This window comes from Salvia hispanica, chromosome 6 (genome assembly GCF_029641045.1).
Source record: "Salvia hispanica isolate PSC_SH4W2 chromosome 6, Shi_PSC_v1, whole genome shotgun sequence".
In the NCBI taxonomy this organism is placed as follows: Eukaryota; Viridiplantae; Streptophyta; class Magnoliopsida; order Lamiales; family Lamiaceae; genus Salvia; species Salvia hispanica.
Window position 1 is genome coordinate 27,836,007 of NC_142697.1, and position 21,044 is coordinate 27,857,050.

The 21,044-nt window shown below is 38.0% G+C and overlaps 6 protein-coding genes across 9 annotated transcripts; 4 read left to right on the forward strand and 2 right to left on the reverse strand.

Moving 5' to 3' along the window:
• Window positions 1–31: 31 nt before the first annotated feature.
• Window positions 32–1,921, forward strand: LOC148923465 (hydroxyphenylpyruvate reductase). Its single transcript, XM_089061295.1, has 2 exons — window positions 32–508; window positions 1,327–1,921. Exons 1-2 carry the CDS (start codon window positions 86–88, stop codon window positions 1,843–1,845), a joined length of 942 nt encoding a protein of 313 aa, XP_088917421.1. The 5' UTR covers window positions 32–85; the 3' UTR covers window positions 1,846–1,921.
• A 1,168-nt stretch (window positions 1,922–3,089) lies between these two features.
• On the forward strand, window positions 3,090–6,992 carry LOC148923466 (glyoxylate/hydroxypyruvate/pyruvate reductase 2KGR-like). 2 transcript variants are annotated; one of them, XR_016132794.1, is made up of 4 exons: window positions 3,091–3,569; window positions 4,052–4,592; window positions 6,624–6,692; window positions 6,788–6,992. XR_016132794.1 is itself a non-coding variant. In XM_089061144.1 (2 exons), exons 1-2 carry the CDS (start codon window positions 3,129–3,131, stop codon window positions 4,568–4,570), a joined length of 960 nt encoding a protein of 319 aa, XP_088917270.1. In that variant the 5' UTR covers window positions 3,090–3,128; the 3' UTR covers window positions 4,571–4,592. The 2 variants fall into 2 exon arrangements, 1 of the variants encoding a protein (XP_088917270.1); XM_089061144.1 differs by lacking the exons at window positions 6,624–6,692; window positions 6,788–6,992 and having other exon boundaries at window positions 3,090–3,569.
• Window positions 5,899–6,533, reverse strand: LOC125207202 (dynein light chain 1, cytoplasmic-like). The gene is made up of 2 exons (XM_048106446.2): window positions 6,396–6,533; window positions 5,899–6,291 (listed from the first exon to the last, which is right to left on the reverse strand). The coding sequence occupies exons 1-2, from the start codon at window positions 6,531–6,533 to the stop codon at window positions 6,151–6,153; spliced, it is 279 nt and encodes a 92-aa protein (XP_047962403.1). The 3' UTR covers window positions 5,899–6,150.
• A 4,177-nt stretch (window positions 6,993–11,169) lies between the features above and the next one.
• LOC148923467 (uncharacterized) lies at window positions 11,170–13,110 on the forward strand. The gene is made up of 3 exons (XM_089060341.1): window positions 11,170–11,925; window positions 12,374–12,559; window positions 12,648–13,110. Exons 1-3 carry the CDS (start codon window positions 11,500–11,502, stop codon window positions 12,927–12,929), a joined length of 894 nt encoding a protein of 297 aa, XP_088916467.1. The 5' UTR covers window positions 11,170–11,499; the 3' UTR covers window positions 12,930–13,110.
• Window positions 13,111–13,993: 883 nt separating this feature from the next.
• Window positions 13,994–17,540, forward strand: LOC125206914 (protein disulfide isomerase-like 1-6). Its single transcript, XM_089061015.1, has 12 exons — window positions 13,994–14,617; window positions 15,085–15,214; window positions 15,420–15,585; window positions 15,770–15,888; window positions 16,055–16,135; window positions 16,217–16,306; window positions 16,382–16,453; window positions 16,537–16,605; window positions 16,718–16,798; window positions 16,923–17,057; window positions 17,143–17,196; window positions 17,265–17,540. Exons 1-12 carry the CDS (start codon window positions 14,094–14,096, stop codon window positions 17,358–17,360), a joined length of 1,617 nt encoding a protein of 538 aa, XP_088917141.1. The 5' UTR covers window positions 13,994–14,093; the 3' UTR covers window positions 17,361–17,540.
• A 147-nt stretch (window positions 17,541–17,687) lies between these two features.
• Window positions 17,688–20,991, reverse strand: LOC148923468 (sulfite exporter TauE/SafE family protein 3-like). 3 transcript variants are annotated; one of them, XM_089061018.1, is made up of 13 exons: window positions 20,849–20,991; window positions 20,185–20,440; window positions 19,941–20,100; window positions 19,434–19,634; window positions 19,289–19,353; window positions 19,179–19,206; window positions 19,013–19,110; window positions 18,859–18,945; window positions 18,718–18,768; window positions 18,420–18,641; window positions 18,255–18,348; window positions 18,009–18,149; window positions 17,688–17,921 (listed from the first exon to the last, which is right to left on the reverse strand). In XM_089061018.1, the coding sequence occupies exons 2-13, from the start codon at window positions 20,401–20,403 to the stop codon at window positions 17,833–17,835; spliced, it is 1,455 nt and encodes a 484-aa protein (XP_088917144.1). In that variant the 5' UTR covers window positions 20,404–20,440; window positions 20,849–20,991; the 3' UTR covers window positions 17,688–17,832. The 3 variants fall into 3 exon arrangements, with proteins under 3 accessions (XP_088917144.1, XP_088917142.1, XP_088917143.1); XM_089061016.1 differs by having other exon boundaries at window positions 20,769–20,980; XM_089061017.1 differs by lacking the exon at window positions 20,849–20,991 and adding an exon at window positions 20,548–20,737.
• Between the last annotated feature and the right edge of the window lie 53 nt (window positions 20,992–21,044).

Consider the following 21,044-nt stretch of genomic DNA (forward strand, 5'->3'; position numbering starts at 1 on the left):
CTGCCATCTCTACATAAACCAATCGATCCTGCAATCTTCAACCACCACTCAAACACCATCTCCCTCCTCCTCCGCCGCCGCGAAAATGGATGCGATCGGCGTTCTGATGATGGGCCCCATGAACAGCTACTTGGAGCAAGAGCTCGACAAGCGCTTCAAGCTCTTCCGCTACTGGACCCAGCCGAATCAGGCCGAATTCCTCGCGCAGCACGCCGACTCCATCCGCGCGGTGGTCGGGAGCTCCGGCGCCGGCGCTAGCGCCGACCTGATCGACGCGCTGCCGAAATTGGAGATAGTCTCGAGCTTCAGCGTGGGATTGGATAAAATCGACTTGGACAGGTGTAAGGAGAAGGCGGTTAGGGTTACCAACACGCCCGACGTGTTGACGGATGACGTGGCGGATCTCGCGATCGGGTTGATGCTGGCTGTTCTTCGCCGGATTTGCCAGTGCGACAAGTATGTGAGGAGTGGGGCTTGGAAATTGGGCGACTTCAGGTTGACTACTAAGGTATATTGCTTTCCCCTAATTTATCTTGCTTTTGATGCTGTTGAAGTTTAGAATTTTGTTAATTTGATGCATAATTGGAATTTGATGATCGATTATATGCATATCCTAGATTACACTTTCATTAGGGATTGAGAGCAGTTTTCTTCATATAATGTTGATGATTAATGATTTGTGTGAGAGTAATACTTTCTTAGCTTGTTTGCTTGTTGTTACTGCTTGGGGTAAAGATGCTGATTTTGGTTTATATGAAGATTTTCAATTCTGAAGAACGATGTTTGATTCTTATATGGATTTTGACAATTTTTTGGATGAATCATTTCATATCTTCCATTCTTCTTTGCATAGGGTGAAGTAGGAGAAACCTATGTGTCCTTCTTGAGCTCTTGTTATGTGAGAACATAGTTATGTGCTTCCTTGGTTGCTATTCATCTGCATATCATTCCATATTCGAGTCTAGGTATCCATAACCGGTACAATGCATTGCCCCAAAACTCTCTCTATGCATTGGATGGAGGTCGTGACTATATCCCGTTGCATGCTCTGTTTACTGATGAAGTAGAATGAGACTTGGTGCAATCCTTTGTTGGTACTTTGTAAGTTTTTATTGAGCTTCTTCATTAGTAGGCGATGCTTCATGCAGAACTGCTTCAAGCATTTAGGTGAAAGACACGCATTAGTCTTGCGAATTAGTGTCGTTTTGGGCTTTATCATTCAATTGGACCACATTACCTTTTTGGGCTTGCTTCTGTTGGTGGAGTGTTGGTCTTTGACGGTGATTCACAGTCGCATCTTCTTAATTCGTCCATTTTGTGATGCAGTTCAGCGGCAAAAGAGTTGGCATCATAGGATTGGGCAGAATCGGGCTAGCAATTGCGGAGAGAGCAGAGGCATTCGACTGCCCCATCAGTTACTACGGAAGATCCAAGAAAGCTGACACCAACTACACGTACTATGGCAGCGTTGTCGAACTGGCATCAAACAGCGACATCCTAGTGGTAGCATGTGCCCTGACTCCAGAAACAACCCACATTGTGAATCGGGAGGTACTCGATGCTCTGGGTCCAAAGGGAGTCCTGATCAACATCGGGAGGGGACCCCATGTTGATGAGCCCGAGCTGGTGTCAGCTCTTGTGGAGGGCCGCCTGGGTGGCGCTGGACTTGATGTCTTCGAAAAGGAGCCTAAGGTGCCGGAGCAGCTGTTTGGTCTCGAAAACGTAGTTCTGTTACCGCATGTTGCAAGTGCCACCGAGGAAACTCGGAAAGTCATGGCTGACCTTGTTCTGGGAAATTTGGAAGCTCACTTTTCCAGCAAAGCTTTGTTAACACCTGTGGTTTAGATTTACTCTACTTATATCAATATCATAGTGAAAGGGTGAACTCATAAAATTCAATCGAAAACATCCTTAGTCATCATTGTTGAATAATTTCACATTTTCAATTCTTTTTACTATCAATAAATTTTATTCTTATCTTTTCAAATAAAGAATATACATTTTGAATAGAAATTAGGGTTAATTTTGTGTAAAACTACAAAGTTTAACTCAAAGTTGTAGGCAAATGCGATGTTGAATTGATGTACACGTATAAAATTTATTTTGGTAATTTGAATGAACAGTTATGCATATGTATACTATACCGACGTAATGATGTAGAGGAATAATAGTACGTATGTTTATCAATATTGTGACGTTGATGATTGAACAAACATAATTCCAGTGAAAGAAACTAAAAAACAAAAATATGTGTATTAATGTAATGACGTTGACGATTGCCGACTTGTTCATATGTAATTTTTTTTATAAATTGATGAGATGGCACAATTAAAGTTATGCAACAAATTGTGATAGCTCTTTAAATTTTTAAAAATAAGACATAAACTAGAAATAATTTTTGTTTCATAGTTTTTTAGATGTCAAATTATTACTCGTATTAATCTATATTTGTAGATATCACAAGTCATAACCAATCATCCCTCTCTCAAAAACCCGCGAAACCCAACTGAAATCTAAGGGTGGATAGATAAGGTATACCTTACCGAAACCACCATACCGTATATTTTACCGTAAATACGGTATGTGAAAAAGTCATACCTTTACCTTACCAAAGTTTTCGGTATACCTTATTTTCGGTATGACAAATTTTCATACCGATACCGTATCTCATTTTCGGTATATCGTACCGAAGTTCGGCATACCTTACTTTTGCAATATACCTGACTTTCAACATCAATTAAAATAAAAAATTAAAATTTTTAAAATATTATTTATAATTTATAATTTTAAAAATAAATTAAATATAATTTATTCATAATTATATATATTTCACAATAGATTTTATAATTAAAAAATATATAAAATATATTTTATATATAATTGTGTTTATATTTTTGTGGTATATACTTTAATTTACGGTATATACCGAATTTCGGTATGCAGCGGTATACCGCGGTATTTGAAAATTCATACCGTTACCTTACCGGAATCTTTCGGTAAGGTATCATACCATACCGAAAGTCACGGTATACCAAAAATTCGGTATTTTCGATATTTTTTCGATACGATAAGGCCGGTATTTGGGTATTTTTCCCCAGCCCTCCTGAAATCCGCCAAACAGAGTGAAAATGGAAACTGCTTCAAATCCAATCGGCGTTCTCCTACTCCGGCCGCTGTCGCCGTACATCCAGCAAGAGCTCTCCAAACGCTACGCCCTCTTCAAATTCTGGGAGTCTCCGCCGCATCTCCGCCGCGATTTCCTCGGGGAGCACTCCAGCTCGATCAGGGCGATGGTCTGCAACGGCGTGCAGGGCCCCGACGCCGAGATGATCGACGCGCTTCCGCTCCTCGAGATCGTGTCCAGCCACAGCTCCGGCCTCGATAAGATTGATCTGGATAGGTGCCGAGCGAGGGGCATTAGGGTAACTTACACCCCCGACGCCCCGACGGATGAGGTGGCGGACATGGCGATTCTGCTGATTTTGGCTACTTCGCGCCGGATTTGTGCGGCGGACCGGTATGTCAGGAGGGGCGAGTGGAGGAATTCTGATTTCAAGCTGACTTCGAAGGTGAATTTTGTTTTTTTGATTTTTTCCGATTGCTATTGCGATAGGATTTGGGGATTTTAGGAATAGGGTTAGCTTGAATTTTGATTTTATTTTCCGTGTGTTATTTTTTCCTCCAATTTTCCCCTTATTGCACATTCGTACTACAAATCAATTCTGTTATTTACAGTGGCTGGAATTTAATTAACCTTGATTGAGATTTTTGTGGTAAATGAAAAGCAAAGCATGAATTTTGAAGCTTCAAATAGAATGATGGCTTTGAGATTTTACAATGTTGAGATGATATTTTCATTACTGCACGAATGAGTTCAGCTTAGGCGGTTGGATTTGAAAATGAGGCGTTTTTGAAACTTTGGTTATGATTTTTAGTGGTAAATCGGCCATTTTTGTGTTCGAAGTTTTCTTGGAAATGTTTATGATGATTATTGTGTTATATCAATGAAGTAGTAGTAATCTTGGTATCGGTTTCCTTCACATTTCATCAGTTCAGTGGGAAATCAGTTGGTATTATTGGATTGGGAAGGATTGGCTCAGCCATAGCTAAGAGAGCTGAAGCTTTTGGGTGTCGAATCGGATACCACTCTCGTTCACCAAAACCAGATTCACGATACAACTACTACGCTTCTGTCACTGACCTGGCCTCGGACTCCCAAATCCTTGTTGTGTCGTGTGCACTAACGCCTGAAACGCACCACATTGTCAACCGTGGTGTCATGGACGCGTTAGGTAGAGATGGGATTATCATAAACATTGCAAGAGGCTCCCACATTGACCAAGCTGAGTTGATCTCTGCCCTTGCTGAAGGCAGGTTGGGTGGAGCCGGTCTAGATGTGCTGGAACACGAACCTGAGGTTCCTGATCTATTAGCTCAGCTTGACAATGTAGTCCTCTCACCACATTGCGCAGCTGGCACATATGAAACACGCAAGAGACTGGCGGACCTCATCATTGGACACCTGGAAACACATTTTTCAAACAAACCGTTGCTTAATCCTGTCATCTAAGAGTCGCACCACAGCTGATAAGGTATGGTTTCAGGCTTTCAGCTAAACTCACTTAACATTAGACAAATGCATGTTTTTTGTTCATGAAATATGTAAGGAAATTATGATTCTGTTTATTAGTTCGTATTGTATATGTGGTCGGGACTCAATGGTGATTGAAGATGTGAAGATTGGATCAATAATGATAGGAGGTCGGTCGGTCCATACTACTACTGATTTAAGTAGGTTGTATGATTCTTTAGTCACACTCACTACTTCTGTCATCATCCAAAACACAACATTGAGGGGATTTGTTTTATGCTACCTCATGTGCTTCTACTGTAACAACTATTGATTTTCAAGTATTCTATGATCTTCTTGACTTGGTCCCCACCCACCTTTTTCTATCGTTTTGCTATGAACTCCATTGACACCAAAAACTTTTTAAAAAATTAATGGTTTAAGATCAAACCTGATAGATCACTTCATCCCATTGTCATCTTAGTTAATTCTGACATGCACTTCCACGAGATTCTAAAAATGTCGAAATTATGATAGATTTTGGGCATCTTTATAGTGGCAGTTTTAGACAGAACTTGATAGTAAAAATTTTGTGTTATAATTAAAAGGATAAAACAGACATTGTTGAAACTAAAACATTTTTTAAAATTCATTTAAAGGCCTGCATATTCAGCTGAACATGGTGTTATCTTGGATAATTAATCATTTCCTTAAAGAGACAATAGTAAGTTTGCCAAACAAATTTGTTGAAGATTTCTTCTGACAATACAGTTAGTTGTGCCACGTGAAGCTTTAGGGACTAGCTAAATATTATACTACCATTTCCCACAACAGAGTTCATTATTCTATTGCAGACATAAAATGGCACTTAAATCTAGATTTTGTTGTCATTTTTTTAATCCATGCTCCAAAAAACTAGTAGTAGCTAGGAATTAGGATGGGCACTTAGATCTAGAATCTTCTTGTCATTTTTCTAATCAATGCTCCAAAAAACTAGCTAGGGTGCTAAATTTCACCTTAGTATTTTACAGAGAGAATTGATGTGTGTCTTGTTTTCCACTCCCCCCACTCACAGTCACAGCAATTGGTGATTTGGAATCAAATTAGATGCCAAGTGTCAACATTTTGTGTTGTGTTTTCGTGTCAGCAAAACAGAATATGGAATCACATCATTTACTAGTTGAGTTGTGGTGCAATGTGTGCACAATGTAAAAGATGTTGGTAGGAATAGGAATATAGAGTTATAGGATGCAAGAGAAGAGACTGATGATTGCAAGTGTTGAGCTTATCCACAGCATTCATCTTCTAGATAAAACATTCCACAAATATTTTCCAGATAATGATTTATAGAGCTTCAAGACCTTTCTGATCATACAAACCTCAGTCAAATTTCTTCCCATGAACATGCCCAGATCATTACATCATATTTTGTTACAGCCTAAACTTCTGCACAAGAGGAACATCAAAAGGAGTTCCTCAACAGCAGAAAAAAGTTTTTTAAAAAAAAGGAAATGAACACTCTGTCTTCTTTCCTATAGTCCTAACACACATTCCACAACACCCTCTGTCTCTCTCTACCACTAGGAAGCGCCTTTGAAGATGAGGAAGTTGAGAGTCTCTAGTGTGAAATATATGAAGCTCCCTTTGGAGTGAGTGAAAAAACACCCAAAGTTGGATCCCACCACACACTGCCATCCACTCCCATACTTCTTGTCGAACTCCTGCAACCAAACAGACCCTCAGCCCTCAGCACCCAACATAAAAAAAAAAAAAAAAAAACTGAATCTTGAAATACCCAAACACAGAAATTAGAAAAATATCTGACCTTCTTGATGTGGGCAGCTATGGATTTGCATTCAAGAACATCGTAGAGATCCAAAGCCTGAGAAGCAGAGGCCATTGCCTGGATCTGCATCTTCAATGGCATATCTGTGTCCTCAATCAAAGCTTTCCCTTCCAACATCTTCCTGCGAGACTCAAATCCCTCTTCAACAACACTTTTCTTTTATTGGTGTTGAATCTCTCTCACTCTCTCTCTCTCTCTATGTTGCAGAAAAGAAGAGTAGTGATGATTTTATAGAAGAGATTGCAGGAGGATTGATCATAATCTACTCAAAGCCTTGTAAGCATTAATGCATTTAAAATATGTGTGAGATATGGGAGTGATTTGGCACATTTCCCAATTATTTTTAATGTCCTTTTTCTCCTCACTTTAAGGACTTTATTGGCTTATTCTATTCTGGGACACTCTTTTATGGCGTCATCCATCAAAGAGGATAACGATGTTGGGGATAAAGCTGGTGAGGCCTGAATCAATCCTACCTCTCTTTTTTTAAAATTATTAATTTCTATTTTATTGCCACTATTTTGGAAAGATCAAGAGCATCTTCATATAAATATTTCTTGCTTTTTGTTTGATTTATCTCAAGTGCCATAGTTTTTGAAAGACTAGCTGAAGATGACTAGAGTGAGAAAGACAAATTTGGCAACTGCCAAGTCTTCTAATGAAACAAGTCTTGGTTGAAGACTATAGGTGTGGAAATGTGACTTCAGAAAATCTTATAAAAAGCACAAAGTTAGTTAAGATGGTGTTCTCTTTGGATTAAATAAGAATGAGTTTCATGAGTATTGTTCGATTTTGTGAATACGGCCTTGGGACAATAATCTCGGGTCAGCTTAATTTTGAGTAATCTCTGAAAAAAAAAATTAATCTTAAGCAATCAAACCAATTGTATCTTAAGTTAGTTTTTTTTTACCGGTAAGTGGAATTGGAAATGAGGAAAACAATACTGAGTTCTTGTTGTATGTTTTGTCTATGTATTATTAAATGTAAATAAAGTAGAAAATTAAAAACAAGATTTTTATTGAGGTTTTAAAATAAAATAAATACGACTACGCGATAACATATTTCATAGTCTTGAGTTACAATTTGTGACGTTTAATAATAAAATGGACAATATTAGAGGATAATCTAAGCAATGGATTTAAAAAATCATCAAATATCATCAACGAATGAGTTGGAAAAATTTTAGAACACTTGGATATTTAGGTTTTGATTTGTAATTGCAATTATCTCAATTTTAATTGGTAGAAAAATAGTACCACTGGTCCATGAAAATTGAAGCCAGAAACAAAACTATGATAAAGATGTTATTGACGAAGTCATATTAGATTAGTCTTTTCAATATTTGCATTTTAGTATATAAAATTCATTCTCTCACCAATTATTGGGCAACCATGATTGCACATTCTTCTTTTCTTAATATCTTATTCTACACTACAGATCATTCTTACATAGTTCTTCGGTCTTTTTTTAAATTGAATTAGCTTAAGATAAGTTTTCATCATAAAAAATAAGTTAAGAATCATATTAAATCTAATTTAAACTCTATCTACAACTGAAATAATTTAATTCAATCTATTAAATCGAACATTTTAGAACCTTCCAAGGATATATTAGACTTATACAAAAGCGCACTAATCCTACCCCAGCATATAAAATTAGAAAATTTCATTAAATTCGATCTTTGTAGCTACTATCTATCACAGGATATTACAACTCCACCTAAACCCATCTAAATTGGGGTTGACTTGCATTATTCATTTGTCATTCGTCGTCAGTGACAACCGTATTCGCCTTCCGATCACAGCGACAATCTTGTTCATTGTGTCTTGGCCCTACAATTTTTGTCATATAGATCCACCATCTGTGGTAAGTCGACATTATAGGTGCATACTTTTATAGAAACAAACATGTTGGATGGTGAATGGGCCGAAATTTCCTAAACAGACTGGGCTTCAATTTTGTTTTGATTACGGGCTGAATTGGATTGGGCCATCATTAATCATTTGTCGCATTCTTCAGTATCATATTTTGTATGTACATTTTCCTTGCCGATTTGTTCATAAACTCTAATAAAAAATCTATTTTCCATGACTCCATAAGTTGAATCAACAAACTGTAATTGAATGTAATATATTTAAATTAAAATTGGTCATCACATCAGCCGTTTGAAAGGTTTCCCTATTCAGTAACCTTCGAATCTATGCTTATTTTCAACTTCCCGGAGCATTGATCGTTAATTCGCTATGGACTAATACCACGATCGAATCCCAGAAAAGCGGATCCAATTGAACATCTTGAGCAGTGGCGGACATAAGAAGGGGTTTGGGGGACCCATGGAACTCCCAACAATTTCAATAATATATATTTTATTATGCATAATGTTTATGTATTCACTTGCTAGCACAATTGGTAAGCATTCAAGTCTAGTATCATAAAAACCAGGGTGCGGTTCTCTTCAAGCTTGGTTGGCATTTAAATATTTTAAAATGTATTTTTACTAGTATTTTTAAGATATTTTTTATATTTCTTACTGCATTACCCACAAAAAATTCTTTTATTGGAATAATTGACAATTTCAAATTTCTTTTAGCTATTTTCTGTGATGATTTTTTATTTTTCTGCTACTACTATTATGCAAAAAAAGTTCAGCTTATATACACATCATTATTCAACTTAATTATCTCATTACTCACCTCCCTCGTATCTTAATAATGTCACGACTTTCGGTTACATCGACATAAAAAAATACCCTACGTGTTAATAGGAGATTGGACACCCCAAGGAAAAAATCCTGCGTCCGCCATTGATCTTGAGTAACAGTATCTTGTTGCCTTTTATTGAATACAAATATTTTTTAATAGACATCCAGATCCAGTCGATAGCTAAACAACAAAATTCTGTCGGAGGAATAAATGAACAAAAAAACAAAAGAATGCTGTGGAGGGTTTCTTCATAGGTAAATTTAGAGGGGCTATAAGTATTTTTAAGAATTTATTTAGGATTTAGAATTAGTATTTTTAAGAATTTATTTAGGATTTAGAATTAGTATTTTTAAGAATTTATTTAGGATTTAGAATTTAGGGAAGCTAAAAAGTTTTATTAACATAAAATTATTGATTTAATCTTATATATTTATGTTATTATATAAATATATAATATGAAGTAAACTGTCGCACTTCTAATTCTAGCTAGATTAATGTGCTTCATTTTTCTAGTACAAGTATTATATTTTTATTCACTTTATATCAACATGGTGTCTATGTGTGTACGTAAATAGTATTTCGGCTCATCTCAAACTAATTAAATTATTTTTATTTTAAGTAATAACTAGGTTAATATTAATTAAATATTTCATTATTAAGTGATCTCGTATTTAAAATATTAATTTAATTATACTAAAAAATTAATTCTAAATCTACAATCTAAAATTAAAATTAAAAAGTGGGAGTAACATACAAAAAGAAAGAAGGGGTACAATAAAAACATTGTCAAAATACAATTAAGGTGATATGGACGTAAAAGTGGCGTAAATGGCTTTGCGTCACCAAAATTCAATTATTGAAATCCACCCCACTATATTACTATATGCATTCATTTTATTGTAGTAGGACTGTAAGATGTGGTCTACAATCGAAGGTCGTAATAAAACAACAAAGGTGATAACTACACTTACTTCGTGAGTTATTATTATTTTTTATAAACTAAACACAATAAATTCGTAATAACGATATGACAAGACATATGTTATGCCAGCTAGCAAAATTGAATTTATACAGAGAAAAATATAAGCAAAGAATACATATAGTGCGTAGAAAAGGAAGATGCAATCATGAATTTTTCTACTATCTCATTTATTGTTATGTCCAATTCTTTTTCTTTTTCACATAGAAAAACGAGTAAAAAACGAGTAGTTTCATTTGAAAGTGAAATTAATTTAAATTTAGAATCAAAATTTGAAAGTAGGCGTTAAATTTAGTATACATTAGTACTCCATAGAGTAGTAAGAGCTTCATGGAGTTATGATCGGAATAATATAGTCTTACGTCAGGGGCGTAGCCAGGATTCAACGCGAGGAGGGGCAAAAATATATTTATAAACATATTTTGTAGTAGGGAGAAGGGGCATTTAAAAGAGAATTTAAATAAATTTTTAAAATTTTTTAAAAAATGCCATTGAAGTAACCTTTTGAGGAGGGGCAAATGCCCCACCACTCCTCCATGTACATTCGCCCATGTCTTACGTGATGTGAATTATACTAATTTTGAACATTATTGTTCGATGCTGAGATTGGGAAACAGATTCAGAATTTGGAAATGGAGAGGGCAGAATGTATATTACTAGCTTGGTTTAGGACGGATATGACTATTTTTTCGGTCTTCAAGATAACGTTGGGACCAAAATAAAAAGGGCAACATAACAATTTTACGTCCGTATAAGAAAATTAGTCGCACGGAGTGGAAGGAGACATTATTTCTAGTGCTAAATCATCCTCCAAACTAAGAGTGTCGTAAATCTATTACTAGTAGACGATAAAATGAGATGGGATTGAGCTTGTCTCGTATTATTGCTGTTGAAACATAAACCAGCTAAATCAAACCATGCATGAGGGCCCCACTTTGCGAGAGCGACTCTTTTCTGCCGACACTCATTTCCAAGCAAATCGCTTAGGCCCGGATCCAGGCTCAGCCTCGGAGCCCCCTCTTTCTTCCCCATATAAAAACCACACCACTTTCCATCTCTGCTTGCTGCCATGCACACATATACTACCCGCACTCTTCACTCTCTGCTTCTTCCATTCCTTTCTACTCTTCTTCTTCTTCTTCAAATTGAATACACGCTTCTGTTGATTCATTCCTCTCTCTCTCTCAGTTGAACGCTCAAATTCTCAATTTTGCGGTTTAATCCAACAGAATTGTGCTTTTTTTTATAATTAGGGTTTAAGCGTTCAAAACCATTTCCCCAATTCCGACTAATCCAATCTCACCAGTTAATCCTCTCGACTGATTTAAACCTCAACTGCGATCGCAATTGAACTGACACACACTTCTCGGAAACAAAGGAATTGCAGATTGCAGATTGCAGAATGCTGCACACAAAATCAGAATCCGATCTAGCAAGCTTAGCTCCGTCGTCGCCATCGCGATCTCCGAAGAGGCCGGCGTACTACGTGCAGAGCCCGTCGTCGTCCATGCACGCGACCCCCAATTTCACGAGCCCCATGGAGTCCCCCACCCACCCCCACTTCGGCCGCCACTCCCGCAACTCCTCCGCCAGCCGATTCTCCGGCATTTTCCGCTCCTCGTCTGCCCGCAAGGGCACCAAGCCCAACGACAAGGGCTGGCCCGAGTGCAATGTCATTGTCGAGGAAGGGAATTACGACGATGACAAGGCCTGCACGCGCCGCTGCCAGGTGTTGCTCGCGTTATTCGGCTTCGTTGTGCTGTTTACCGTCTTCTGTTTGATCATCTGGGGCGCCGGGAGGCCCTTCAAGACCGAGGTTTCTGTCAGGGTAAGCTTTTGCTCGTTTTTCAATTTGGGGATTTATGTTAAATTGAGAAATTGTCATGTATTTAACCTTGTTGGTTTTGTAGTTGTGATTTGATCAACAGAGTTTGTCTAGTTTGATTAATTACAGATGTATATAGTAATCTTTATAGTTTGCCGCTAGCTGAACGCGCCCTAATTGTTATATTGGGCCGAGCCCGTCGTCCATGTACCTATTGATATAGAAGTAGGTCACATAAATCTATGATCTGAAAACAATCTGATTATCTACGTTTCTGCCCGGTGGACGTAGTCAACACAACGTTGGTGAACCATGTAAATTATGTGTCTCTTTACGTTTCTATTAGTCTCGATTACACAATTGTTATATTCTGCCACAACAGTAAGACAGATTGATTGTTGCATAAATTCTTGAGGTGAATTGGCTCTAACAATCTGAATGCTGTGTGCAGAGCTTGACGGTCAGCAACATGTACATGGGCTCGGGAGCAGACTTCACCGGTGTTCCAACGAAGATGCTGAATGTGAACGGCTCCCTGAGGATCAGTGTGTACAATCCTGCAACATTCTACGGCATTCATGTCGCTGCTACACCGGTCAATCTCGTATACTCGGATGTCGTTGTTGCAACAGGGGAGGTAAGGCATCTGGGAACATCCTCTGTTTCACTTCACACTTTGGTAGTTATGTTAACATGCTCAACTATATTTACTGTTTGTGATGCAGCTGAAGAAATACTATCAACACCGAAAAAGCCACAAGAATGTGGTGGTGCACATAGAGGGAACCCGAGTCCCCTTATACGGGGCTGCATCGAATCTGTTAGTTGAAGATGGTGGTGCAGTTCAGGTCCCACTGACGTTGGAGTTTGAAGTGAGGACGCAAGGCGATTTGGTCGGGAAATTGGTGAGGACAATGCACCGGAGAAGAGTGTCGTGCCCACTGATCCTCGATTCAACGAGCAACAAGCCTATCAGGTTCAAGAAGGATGATTGCACTTACAGCTGAAGTAACCTACTTGAACCACATTTTGTATACTACTACTACTATTCAAATTGTAACAATGGAAGCAATATTCTTTTTTTTAGTTATGAAAATAGGAAATGTGAAGATGTGATGGTTGTGGTAACTGGTAACAGTTGTATCCTGTATAATGATGTGCCAAGAAATTCAGTTTAGTTGAAAGCAATGATCAGCTCAAAGTGACCATGAGTTTAGGATATTAGTAAAATCCTAAATGAGATTAGTACTTTTTAACTAAGATAAATATTCACTTATTTTGAGAAGTACACTTTACATCAATATTAGTGGAGTACTTTGTATTGTGAGTACTACGTAATTGAATATGTTGTTTGAACTTTCAAATATATTTTTTTGTTATGCAGGAGGTATAATTTTTACATTAATTTGGATTTGTCGGGCCAAAATTCATTAGCTTAATTTTCTATTCTCATATTTTTTAGACTTTTATGCCTGACTTCTATGAGCATTATATATATATATTCTCTTCGTCCCACAAGAATATGCACTATTTTCTTTTTATTAGTCTGTCGCACAAGAATATGCAATTTCTAATTTTGGAGAGTCTTTTGCAATTTCTAATTTTGAAGAGTCTTTTTTCTCTACTGAGGTGAGACTCATTCTCTACTAATAATTAATTTTTCACTCTACCTCTCTTACATTAATTTTATATCAAAACTCATGCCGATCCCAAAGTGCATATTCGTTGCGGACGGATGGAGGGTACAAAAGCCATGGATTTCGGCTCTCACACCGTACACAATTTCCTCCGATTTCAATCAATGGGATGATTAAATTAAATAAAAAATATGATATAATTAGTAATTTAAAATTGTGTGAGAAATTATGTCTACTTAATAAATTTCATGATTTTTATAATCATTTGACAGTTAAAAATCATAATTTATGGTCAAACTTTCAGAAAAGATGGAATTTTTTGCTGAATTCAGACAAAAAAGTGCCTATCGCAGTAAACTCAGATTGCGTTACGTCGGTCAAAGCAGAGGAAAATCTACACTTCAGCACGTTGCCGCATAGTTTCACAGTCTCAAGTATCAAATAGTATATAAAACAATCCAAACAACAGATCTCACACCAAAAAAAGTTCCCATCTTTACTTCTAGAATCCTGTAAATTAACCCACAATTCACCATGTACAGCCCCAAATTCAGCTCAAGAACCCTTCTCCTCCCCTCAATTCTACTCCTTCTCCTCACTGCCGCAGCAGTTTTTTCACAAATCGAAGATGCTGATGATGATCTGGGCGACATTGATGAGCTCATCGCAATCGACGAAGAGCAAGAAAATGGAGACAATTCGCAGCCCACAGCAGCCCGTTTCGAAAGCAGAGAATCTGGGAAGAAAACGGAGGTGCTGAGCAGAGCTCAGAGAGTGGTTCTTGAGCTCAGCGGTGACACCGCGAAGAGGGCGATTGAGGAGAATGAGTATGTGCTGGTGTTGGGGTACGCGCCGTGGTGCGGCAGAAGTGCTGAATTGATGCCGAGGTTTGCAGAGGCTGCGAATGTGCTCAAGGGTTTAGGGAGTAGGGTTTTGCTGGCCAAGATTGATGGCGACAGGTACTCGAAGGCGGCTTCCAGCATCGAGATTAGAGGGTTCCCAACTCTGTTACTGTTTGTCAATGGCAGCTCTCGGCCTTACACCGGTGGATTTTCATCGTAAGCGTTTGATTCTTGGTTTTTATGTGTTGTTTGGTAGAGTTTGATTTATGAGTTCTTTGAATTATTGCATTGCTAGGAATAATTGGCAGATTTTGGGACTAGCTTGTGTAGTTTCACTGAGTGTGTGATGTAGTTATGATGTTTTTGTGGTTTGGATCAAGATTCTTGATTGAAAAGAGGGTGATTGTGATTGGTTCATTTGCATTGGTGTAGTCATTTATGTGTTATTTGGTGGAGTTTGGTATTTGAGTTCTTGAATTATTGCTTATGTTATCTCAGTGACAGTGTGATGTGATTATTAAGTTTTATGGTTCGAATCAAGATTCTTGCTTTAGAAAAGAGTGGTCGTGATCGGTTCATTTGCATTGGTGTAGTCATTCTAGGAATCTGGATTCGCATTAATGTGTTATGTTTGTGAAGATATACTGATATGGAGCTCTCTCTTGGTGACATTTTGTGAAAAGGGAAGAAATTGTGTTGTGGACGAGGAAGAAGACGGGGGCACCTGTCATTGAAATAAGCTCAGTGGCTGATGCGAATGAATTCCTGAAGCATCACTCCACTTATGCAGTTGGGCTGTTCGACAAATTTGAGGTGTGTGGGTGTTAAGAGCGTGATTATTTCATTATATCGTTCGTTTGTTATATCTTCAGTCACGTTTGCAATGGATTCCGTACAGTTGATATCTATGTCCGACACATTGAGAAAGAGATTATAACTTCCAGAAATACTGACCTGCGCTTGTCATTTCCTAGTCCAAGTTGGTGCAAACTTACTAAATCGTACATAATATATTCAGGGACCTGATTATGGAGAATTCGTGAAAGCTGCTGCTGCTGACAATGAAGTTCAATTCATAGAAACGAGCAGCGGTGAGGTAGCCAAAGTATTATACCCTGTTGGCACGCCAACTAAGCCTTTCTTTGGTCTTGTGAAAAGTGAACCAGAGCATTACACATCGTTTGGTAAGTTCATTTAGGGAAGATGGTTTCTCGCAGCTTCATTTCTAAAATGTGATCAGTATACAAATGATTGCGATGGGAATTTTACTTGTTATTTGTGCATAAATTCTTTAGCTCTATGGTTTTAGCAATGTTGTTATTCAAATAGTATTATTTTGACTAAAGAGGTGATTTGTTTGGTTTACAGATGGGCACTTCAGTTCCAATGAAATCTTGCTTTTTTTGGAGAACAACAGATTCCCGTTGGTTACTGTAATGACTGAGCTCAACTCTGCTAAAGTGTATTCCAGCACAAACAAGCTACAGGTTGCTCTTCCATCAATTGCAGACATTTTTCTCCGGTTTTTGTTTTTTATTTTTCCTGTTTGTAAAAATGTATTTTACAAGTGTGTGTGTTTGTACAATCATGGCAAATATAACTTTTGGATACCGTTAAAAGTGCAATTTTTTAATCTCCCTTGCGTTCGACTAGGTGTATGTCTTTGCTGAGGATGACGACTTGCAGAAGCTTCTTAAGCCATTGCAAGAAATTGCGAAGAAGTTCAAGTCACAGGTCGACCAAGCTGCGGGCTTCTACTTTTAGTCTTTCTTTTGGCCACACCATATCTCGTAAAAGGTTCTTGTGATATTGCAGATGATGTTTGTAGCTGTAGATATTAGAGAGGAAAACCTCGCGAAGCCCTTCCTAACTTTATTTGGTCTAGAAGACTCGGAGGATGCAGTGGTAAAGTCTCTACAAATTATTGTGTCTCCTTCTTGTACAATTCCCGGTTGAAATTGTACTTCTTTTGTACTCCAGGTTGTTTCTTTTGACTACAACAGCAACTCCAAGTATCTGCTAGAATCTGACATAACATCAAGAAATATTGAAGTAATGATTTTCTTCTGTCTTAGTTTTGATTTTCAACTATCATGTGTTTTCTCGTTCGATCATTATATGTATTGGCGTTGCAGGAATTCTGCACTGGCCTCGTGCAAGGGACGTTGAAGCCATACTATAAGTCACAAACAATTCCTGATAATGTGAGTTCCTGTCGGTTGAAAGTTACTTACCTTTTACTTTGCCAAATTGCTTAATTCAGGTATTTTCAGTTTTCTTTAACAACGTTAGTAACACGGCTTGAATTTTCTGCAGAAAAACGCCAGCGTTCTGACTGTGGTGGGAAAGACATTTGATGAGTTGGTCATTAACAATCCAGCAAACATTGTTTTGGAGGTTTGTTCATATCCGGGCTTCTCGTATTCTGTTTTCGTTCTTTGCTTCTCGTTCATTTTGTTCATGAGCACAGAGCCGCATAGTTCCACATGAAAGCAGAAATCTTGACACTGCTCGTTTTTAGGTCTCCACACCGTGGTGCATCACCTGCGAAGCCACAACCAAGCATGTCGAGAAATTGGCAAAGCACTTCAAGGGGTTGGATAATCTGGTTTTCGCAAGAATAGATGCTTCAACAAACGAACACCCAAAACTGCAGGTACGCCCTCATATCTTCAGTTCTTACGTCATAACTGTACGAATACCTCTTTTATTAGTACTTAAAAGTTGAAATGGCTCTGTAGGTCGAAGACTATCCAACGCTACTCTTCTACCCTGCAAACGACAAGTCAAACCCGGTAAACTATTTTTAAACGTTCAACTCCTTATAGTCGAGACTTGTCTTTTTAACACGTCTCGTGCACAGATCAAGCTCTCCACAAAGTCCAACTTGAAGGACTTGGCTGCACTTATCAACAAAAATTTGAAAACTCAAGATGGCGTGACCAAGGATGAACTGTAGCCAAGTGCTGACTTACCTCCAGGGTTATACGACGAACAAAAACCGAGATGATTTTGTAGATTGACACAATTTGTCAACTTATACTTCAGAGAAACAACATACATATGTATACATCTGTAAAATTTGGTGTGTGATTTCTATTTTCTATTCAGTTATAAAAGTTAGGTAAATTTTATTGCTTGTTTTCTTTCGATATCATGAAGTCTCTTTGACTAATTTAAATTCTCATGTGATAAAATTAATAATTTTAGGTTCAATTCAATCTCAAGCAATCTTCGGAGAAGTTAATCTTGAATAACCGAACACCGTTGTTGTTGGAAAAATAGATGGATGATAAATTCAAGATATATTGACATATTAAATCTTGATTTTAATCACCAAGAATGAAAATATAAGCTTTCTCACAACAAAGAAAAACAGGACAAAAGTATAGGTACAAAAGTGTGCATGAAATGATCTTCTGAGGCAGTAACTAAGGCTTGTTGTATTCACAAAAGCTGTAAAACCACATTTCAAATCCACCGTCGACGTTTCCGATGATGTTTTCGATGCCAACCCAACCTGTCCGAAATAGAGTAACATAAACTATCTTCCCCAATGTGGGGCCCGAGCTAAAACGAAAACGAGAAGAAGAAAAAACGAGCATACCTAGTGAAATCGCGCTCACAAAGATGGTGAAGGCAAGGATGAAGATGATCAACGACGCCCTACCAAGTATGCTAACGATCTTCCTTACCACGTGCAGTCCCACCAATGCAGCAAAGGTAGCCACTACGACAAAATAAAGGGCTGCAAGAAAAAACCGATGATTTTAACACGAATGAGATTTAGCTCCCCATGATTGGGATCATTTGTAGTGAGGTTTCTCGACTTTGCAAATGTGGAAGAGCGTACCGTAGGATGGAGGGAAACGCCTCAATAGATAGTATTGTATGACAGACATGGACGCGGAGAATGCCATGACCAGTGTTGCTGTGGCACTCGAAACCTGCATTTAAAGAACGCGAACAAATTAGACATATGATCAAGATTTCCTCGATGAGAAAGAAAGAAATGCACCTGTGGTGGAATTCCTAGCTCGAGGAACAACGGGCCTAGGATGAATCCTCCTCCGAGGCCTAGCAGACCACCTACTACGCCAGCTAATACTCCGCATAAACAGCAAAGAATCAACTGGTATACCGTCCAATTAATTCCTGGTTCTCCTTTGGATGCGACCACGCTCCAACCCTTGTATAAACAGACAGCCTGATACCCCGAGGCTCCAATTGTAACGGGAATCTACAGACAAAGAGAAGAATGATGAGCTGTGAAAAACCCTGAGCTAATTCAATGTGTGCGGTTTAGAGATGTTTACCTGCAATAATGTTACTGTCCAAAATGCAACTGAACAAGTGTTCATGAAGTCCTGCAGAAATGTGTTTGATGTTATAGACGAAGAATATTTGATATACGGTAAAAAAGAGTTAAGATTTGACAGAATGGTTCGAAGATAAACCCTGGAGACGTGGAGCAAGAATATGACGAGCCAGACAGCAAGGAGAAAGCCGAGCTTCTTCCACGATACGTTGTTGATTACTGAAACCTGCAGAGTTAGGCAATCCATTTCAGAAACTAATCGTTTGAAGATGGTGAGGCTTTGATCTCATAACCTTTAATGGTTTTTCCTCGATGAGATTCACTCGATTTTCATCAGCGGGGCCTGTTGGTAGAAGCTTGTACGGAGCTTCTTCGCTTCCATTAGCTTGTGCTGAATTGATTACAAGTATTAGTGGTTTCTGTAGCGTGAGCATGAAGAAATTCAAGAATCCGACTTACAATCAGATGTGGACCACCTAGCAGCTTCCTGTAACGCGAAAGGAACGAGCAAACTGATCAGCTTAAAGGTGTAACACAGACACTGAAATTAAGTAGAAATTTTACACCACCTTCTTTATTATGGTTTCCTTCTTCCATGTTTCGACACCTTTGAAGAATGCCTTTGTCGAGGTAGCTGTCGAATTCTAAAATGAGTAAGCACTATCGTTGAATAGAAAAGGACAGAGCCGCGTAGGCGATAATTAGTCAGTTTACCTATGAAAAGAACTATGAGCAAGACAGTTACCATCCATTCTGCAAAAATCACATTGAAAAAAACTCCAATGCTAATGCCAAGAATCAGCATTGGCTGGAAAAGAAGAGCTAAATCATAATCAATTATGGGGAGATCGAGGGAAGGATGCCGGAGCTTGATGTTGTAATATACAGTAGCGAATGCAGCACCGGTTATCATACCTGATCAAGAAAACAATACTACACTTATGGAGGCAAAAAAACAAAGGCACACTACAATGAGCACATGCTACACACATTGATGTGTCTATCAATCCAATTCTCCTCAAATATATGTGGAAACTAGTCCACGTCTAGCACTAAATCTTACACTTCAATATAGCATTCCAAGTTTTGGGGTCGAACCCTATGATTAACAACAGCATAGGAACAAAAATGCCACCTCCACCAACATTAATGTATCTACATCAAATCCAATTCTCATCAAACATATATGCAAACTAGTCTATGTCTAGCTCTAAATCTTACATTTCGATATAGCAGTCGAAGTTTTGGGGTCGAACCCTATGATCACCGACAGCATAGGAACGAAAATACCACCTCCACCAACACCTCCAACACTACCAAGAGCAGCACCAAAGAATCCAACCACAGTACCAAGAACTATTCTCCATCCAAATTCAATATCCTGCAATTATTCCAATCCTTAAATCAACAATTTGCTAAAATTTCTCAAAATTTCATAAAATTGTAGGATGAACAAACATCTTACAGGCCAAACAGTTCTTGCAAGCAACTCTCTACTTTGCTTCAAGAATCTGATTATTCTTGTGGCATAATCAGATTCAAAGGCACCATTTCCTTTTGTAGCAATCACTTGCTCAAGATTCTCTTGAGCTGAAACAATCCCACAAGCAAAAGCAAGTAAAGCAATAAAAATCAAAGCTTTTCCACTCAAACCCTCGTTACATCCTGCCCCAATCTCAGCCATGAATTCCTCCAACCAAAACCCTACCTTTTTTTTCACCCTGTAAAAAGATAAAGAATCTTCCTTGAAACCAACCCATGTACCAAAATCAACTTAAGAAATCAAGCAAACATCAAAATTTAGACAGATAAAATGTGGGCCTATGACCTATCAGAGTGAACAAGCTCAACAACTGTGTGAAAAATTCAAACTTTGATGATTTGGGTGGTGAGAAATGAGAATCAGAAGCCACAGATTCTATCTTATAGTCCTCAAAGAAACAAATAATAATACAAAAATAATAAAAAGTAGTAGCATGCAAACAAGTTTCCCCTCTTTCTTCTTCCTACTCTGAAAATTTTCTGCAGCAAATACAAACAAGCACAAACCTTTAAAAGGTTTCTTTCACTATGAAAAAAACTCCGCTGTTGCTGTCAACACTCTAACAGAGAATCTTATGAAATCTTACTAGTGAAAAATTGAAAATACTCTGCTTGTTTTCTTGAATTGGTATCATGCTTTCATTTTGTCATTGTTACTAAATTCGAGGCATAAATGCATCTTGCATTAATTTAGTTAATTTGAAATTCATGAAATAATAAATAAAATACGATATTTTGTGGCAACAAATGCTGCAGATGCAGGTCAAGTAGTTGGACTTGCTT

What these genes read in the sequence shown, in the direction of transcription:
- LOC125206914 (XM_089061015.1), top strand. Translation starts at nt 14,094, where the DNA reads ATGTACAGCCCCAAATTCAGCTCAAGAACCCTTCTCCTCCCCTCAATT. An exon ending in GGCTGTTCGACAAATTTGAG is followed by an intron (nt 15,215 to 15,419) that starts GTGTGTGGGTGT and finishes TAATATATTCAG; the next exon opens with GGACCTGATTATGGAGAATT. An exon ending in AAGACTCGGAGGATGCAGTG is followed by an intron (nt 16,307 to 16,381) that starts GTAAAGTCTCTA and finishes TTTGTACTCCAG; the next exon opens with GTTGTTTCTTTTGACTACAA.
- LOC148923468 (XM_089061018.1), bottom strand. Translation starts at nt 20,403, where the DNA reads ATGGCTGAGATTGGGGCAGGATGTAACGAGGGTTTGAGTGGAAAAGCT. An exon ending in GCTCATAGTTCTTTTCATAG is followed by an intron (nt 19,354 to 19,433) that starts GTAAACTGACTA and finishes AGAATTCGACAG; the next exon opens with CTACCTCGACAAAGGCATTC. An exon ending in TCGAGGAAAAACCATTAAAG is followed by an intron (nt 18,946 to 19,012) that starts GTTATGAGATCA and finishes CTAACTCTGCAG; the next exon opens with GTTTCAGTAATCAACAACGT.
- LOC148923465 (XM_089061295.1), top strand. Translation starts at nt 86, where the DNA reads ATGGATGCGATCGGCGTTCTGATGATGGGCCCCATGAACAGCTACTTG. An exon ending in ACTTCAGGTTGACTACTAAG is followed by an intron (nt 509 to 1,326) that starts GTATATTGCTTT and finishes TTTGTGATGCAG; the next exon opens with TTCAGCGGCAAAAGAGTTGG.
- LOC125207202 (XM_048106446.2), bottom strand. Translation starts at nt 6,533, where the DNA reads ATGTTGGAAGGGAAAGCTTTGATTGAGGACACAGATATGCCATTGAAG. An exon ending in TAGCTGCCCACATCAAGAAG is followed by an intron (nt 6,292 to 6,395) that starts GTCAGATATTTT and finishes GTTTGGTTGCAG; the next exon opens with GAGTTCGACAAGAAGTATGG.
- LOC148923466 (XM_089061144.1), top strand. Translation starts at nt 3,129, where the DNA reads ATGGAAACTGCTTCAAATCCAATCGGCGTTCTCCTACTCCGGCCGCTG. An exon ending in ATTTCAAGCTGACTTCGAAG is followed by an intron (nt 3,570 to 4,051) that starts GTGAATTTTGTT and finishes ACATTTCATCAG; the next exon opens with TTCAGTGGGAAATCAGTTGG.
- LOC148923467 (XM_089060341.1), top strand. Translation starts at nt 11,500, where the DNA reads ATGCTGCACACAAAATCAGAATCCGATCTAGCAAGCTTAGCTCCGTCG. An exon ending in AGACCGAGGTTTCTGTCAGG is followed by an intron (nt 11,926 to 12,373) that starts GTAAGCTTTTGC and finishes TGCTGTGTGCAG; the next exon opens with AGCTTGACGGTCAGCAACAT. An exon ending in TCGTTGTTGCAACAGGGGAG is followed by an intron (nt 12,560 to 12,647) that starts GTAAGGCATCTG and finishes TTTGTGATGCAG; the next exon opens with CTGAAGAAATACTATCAACA.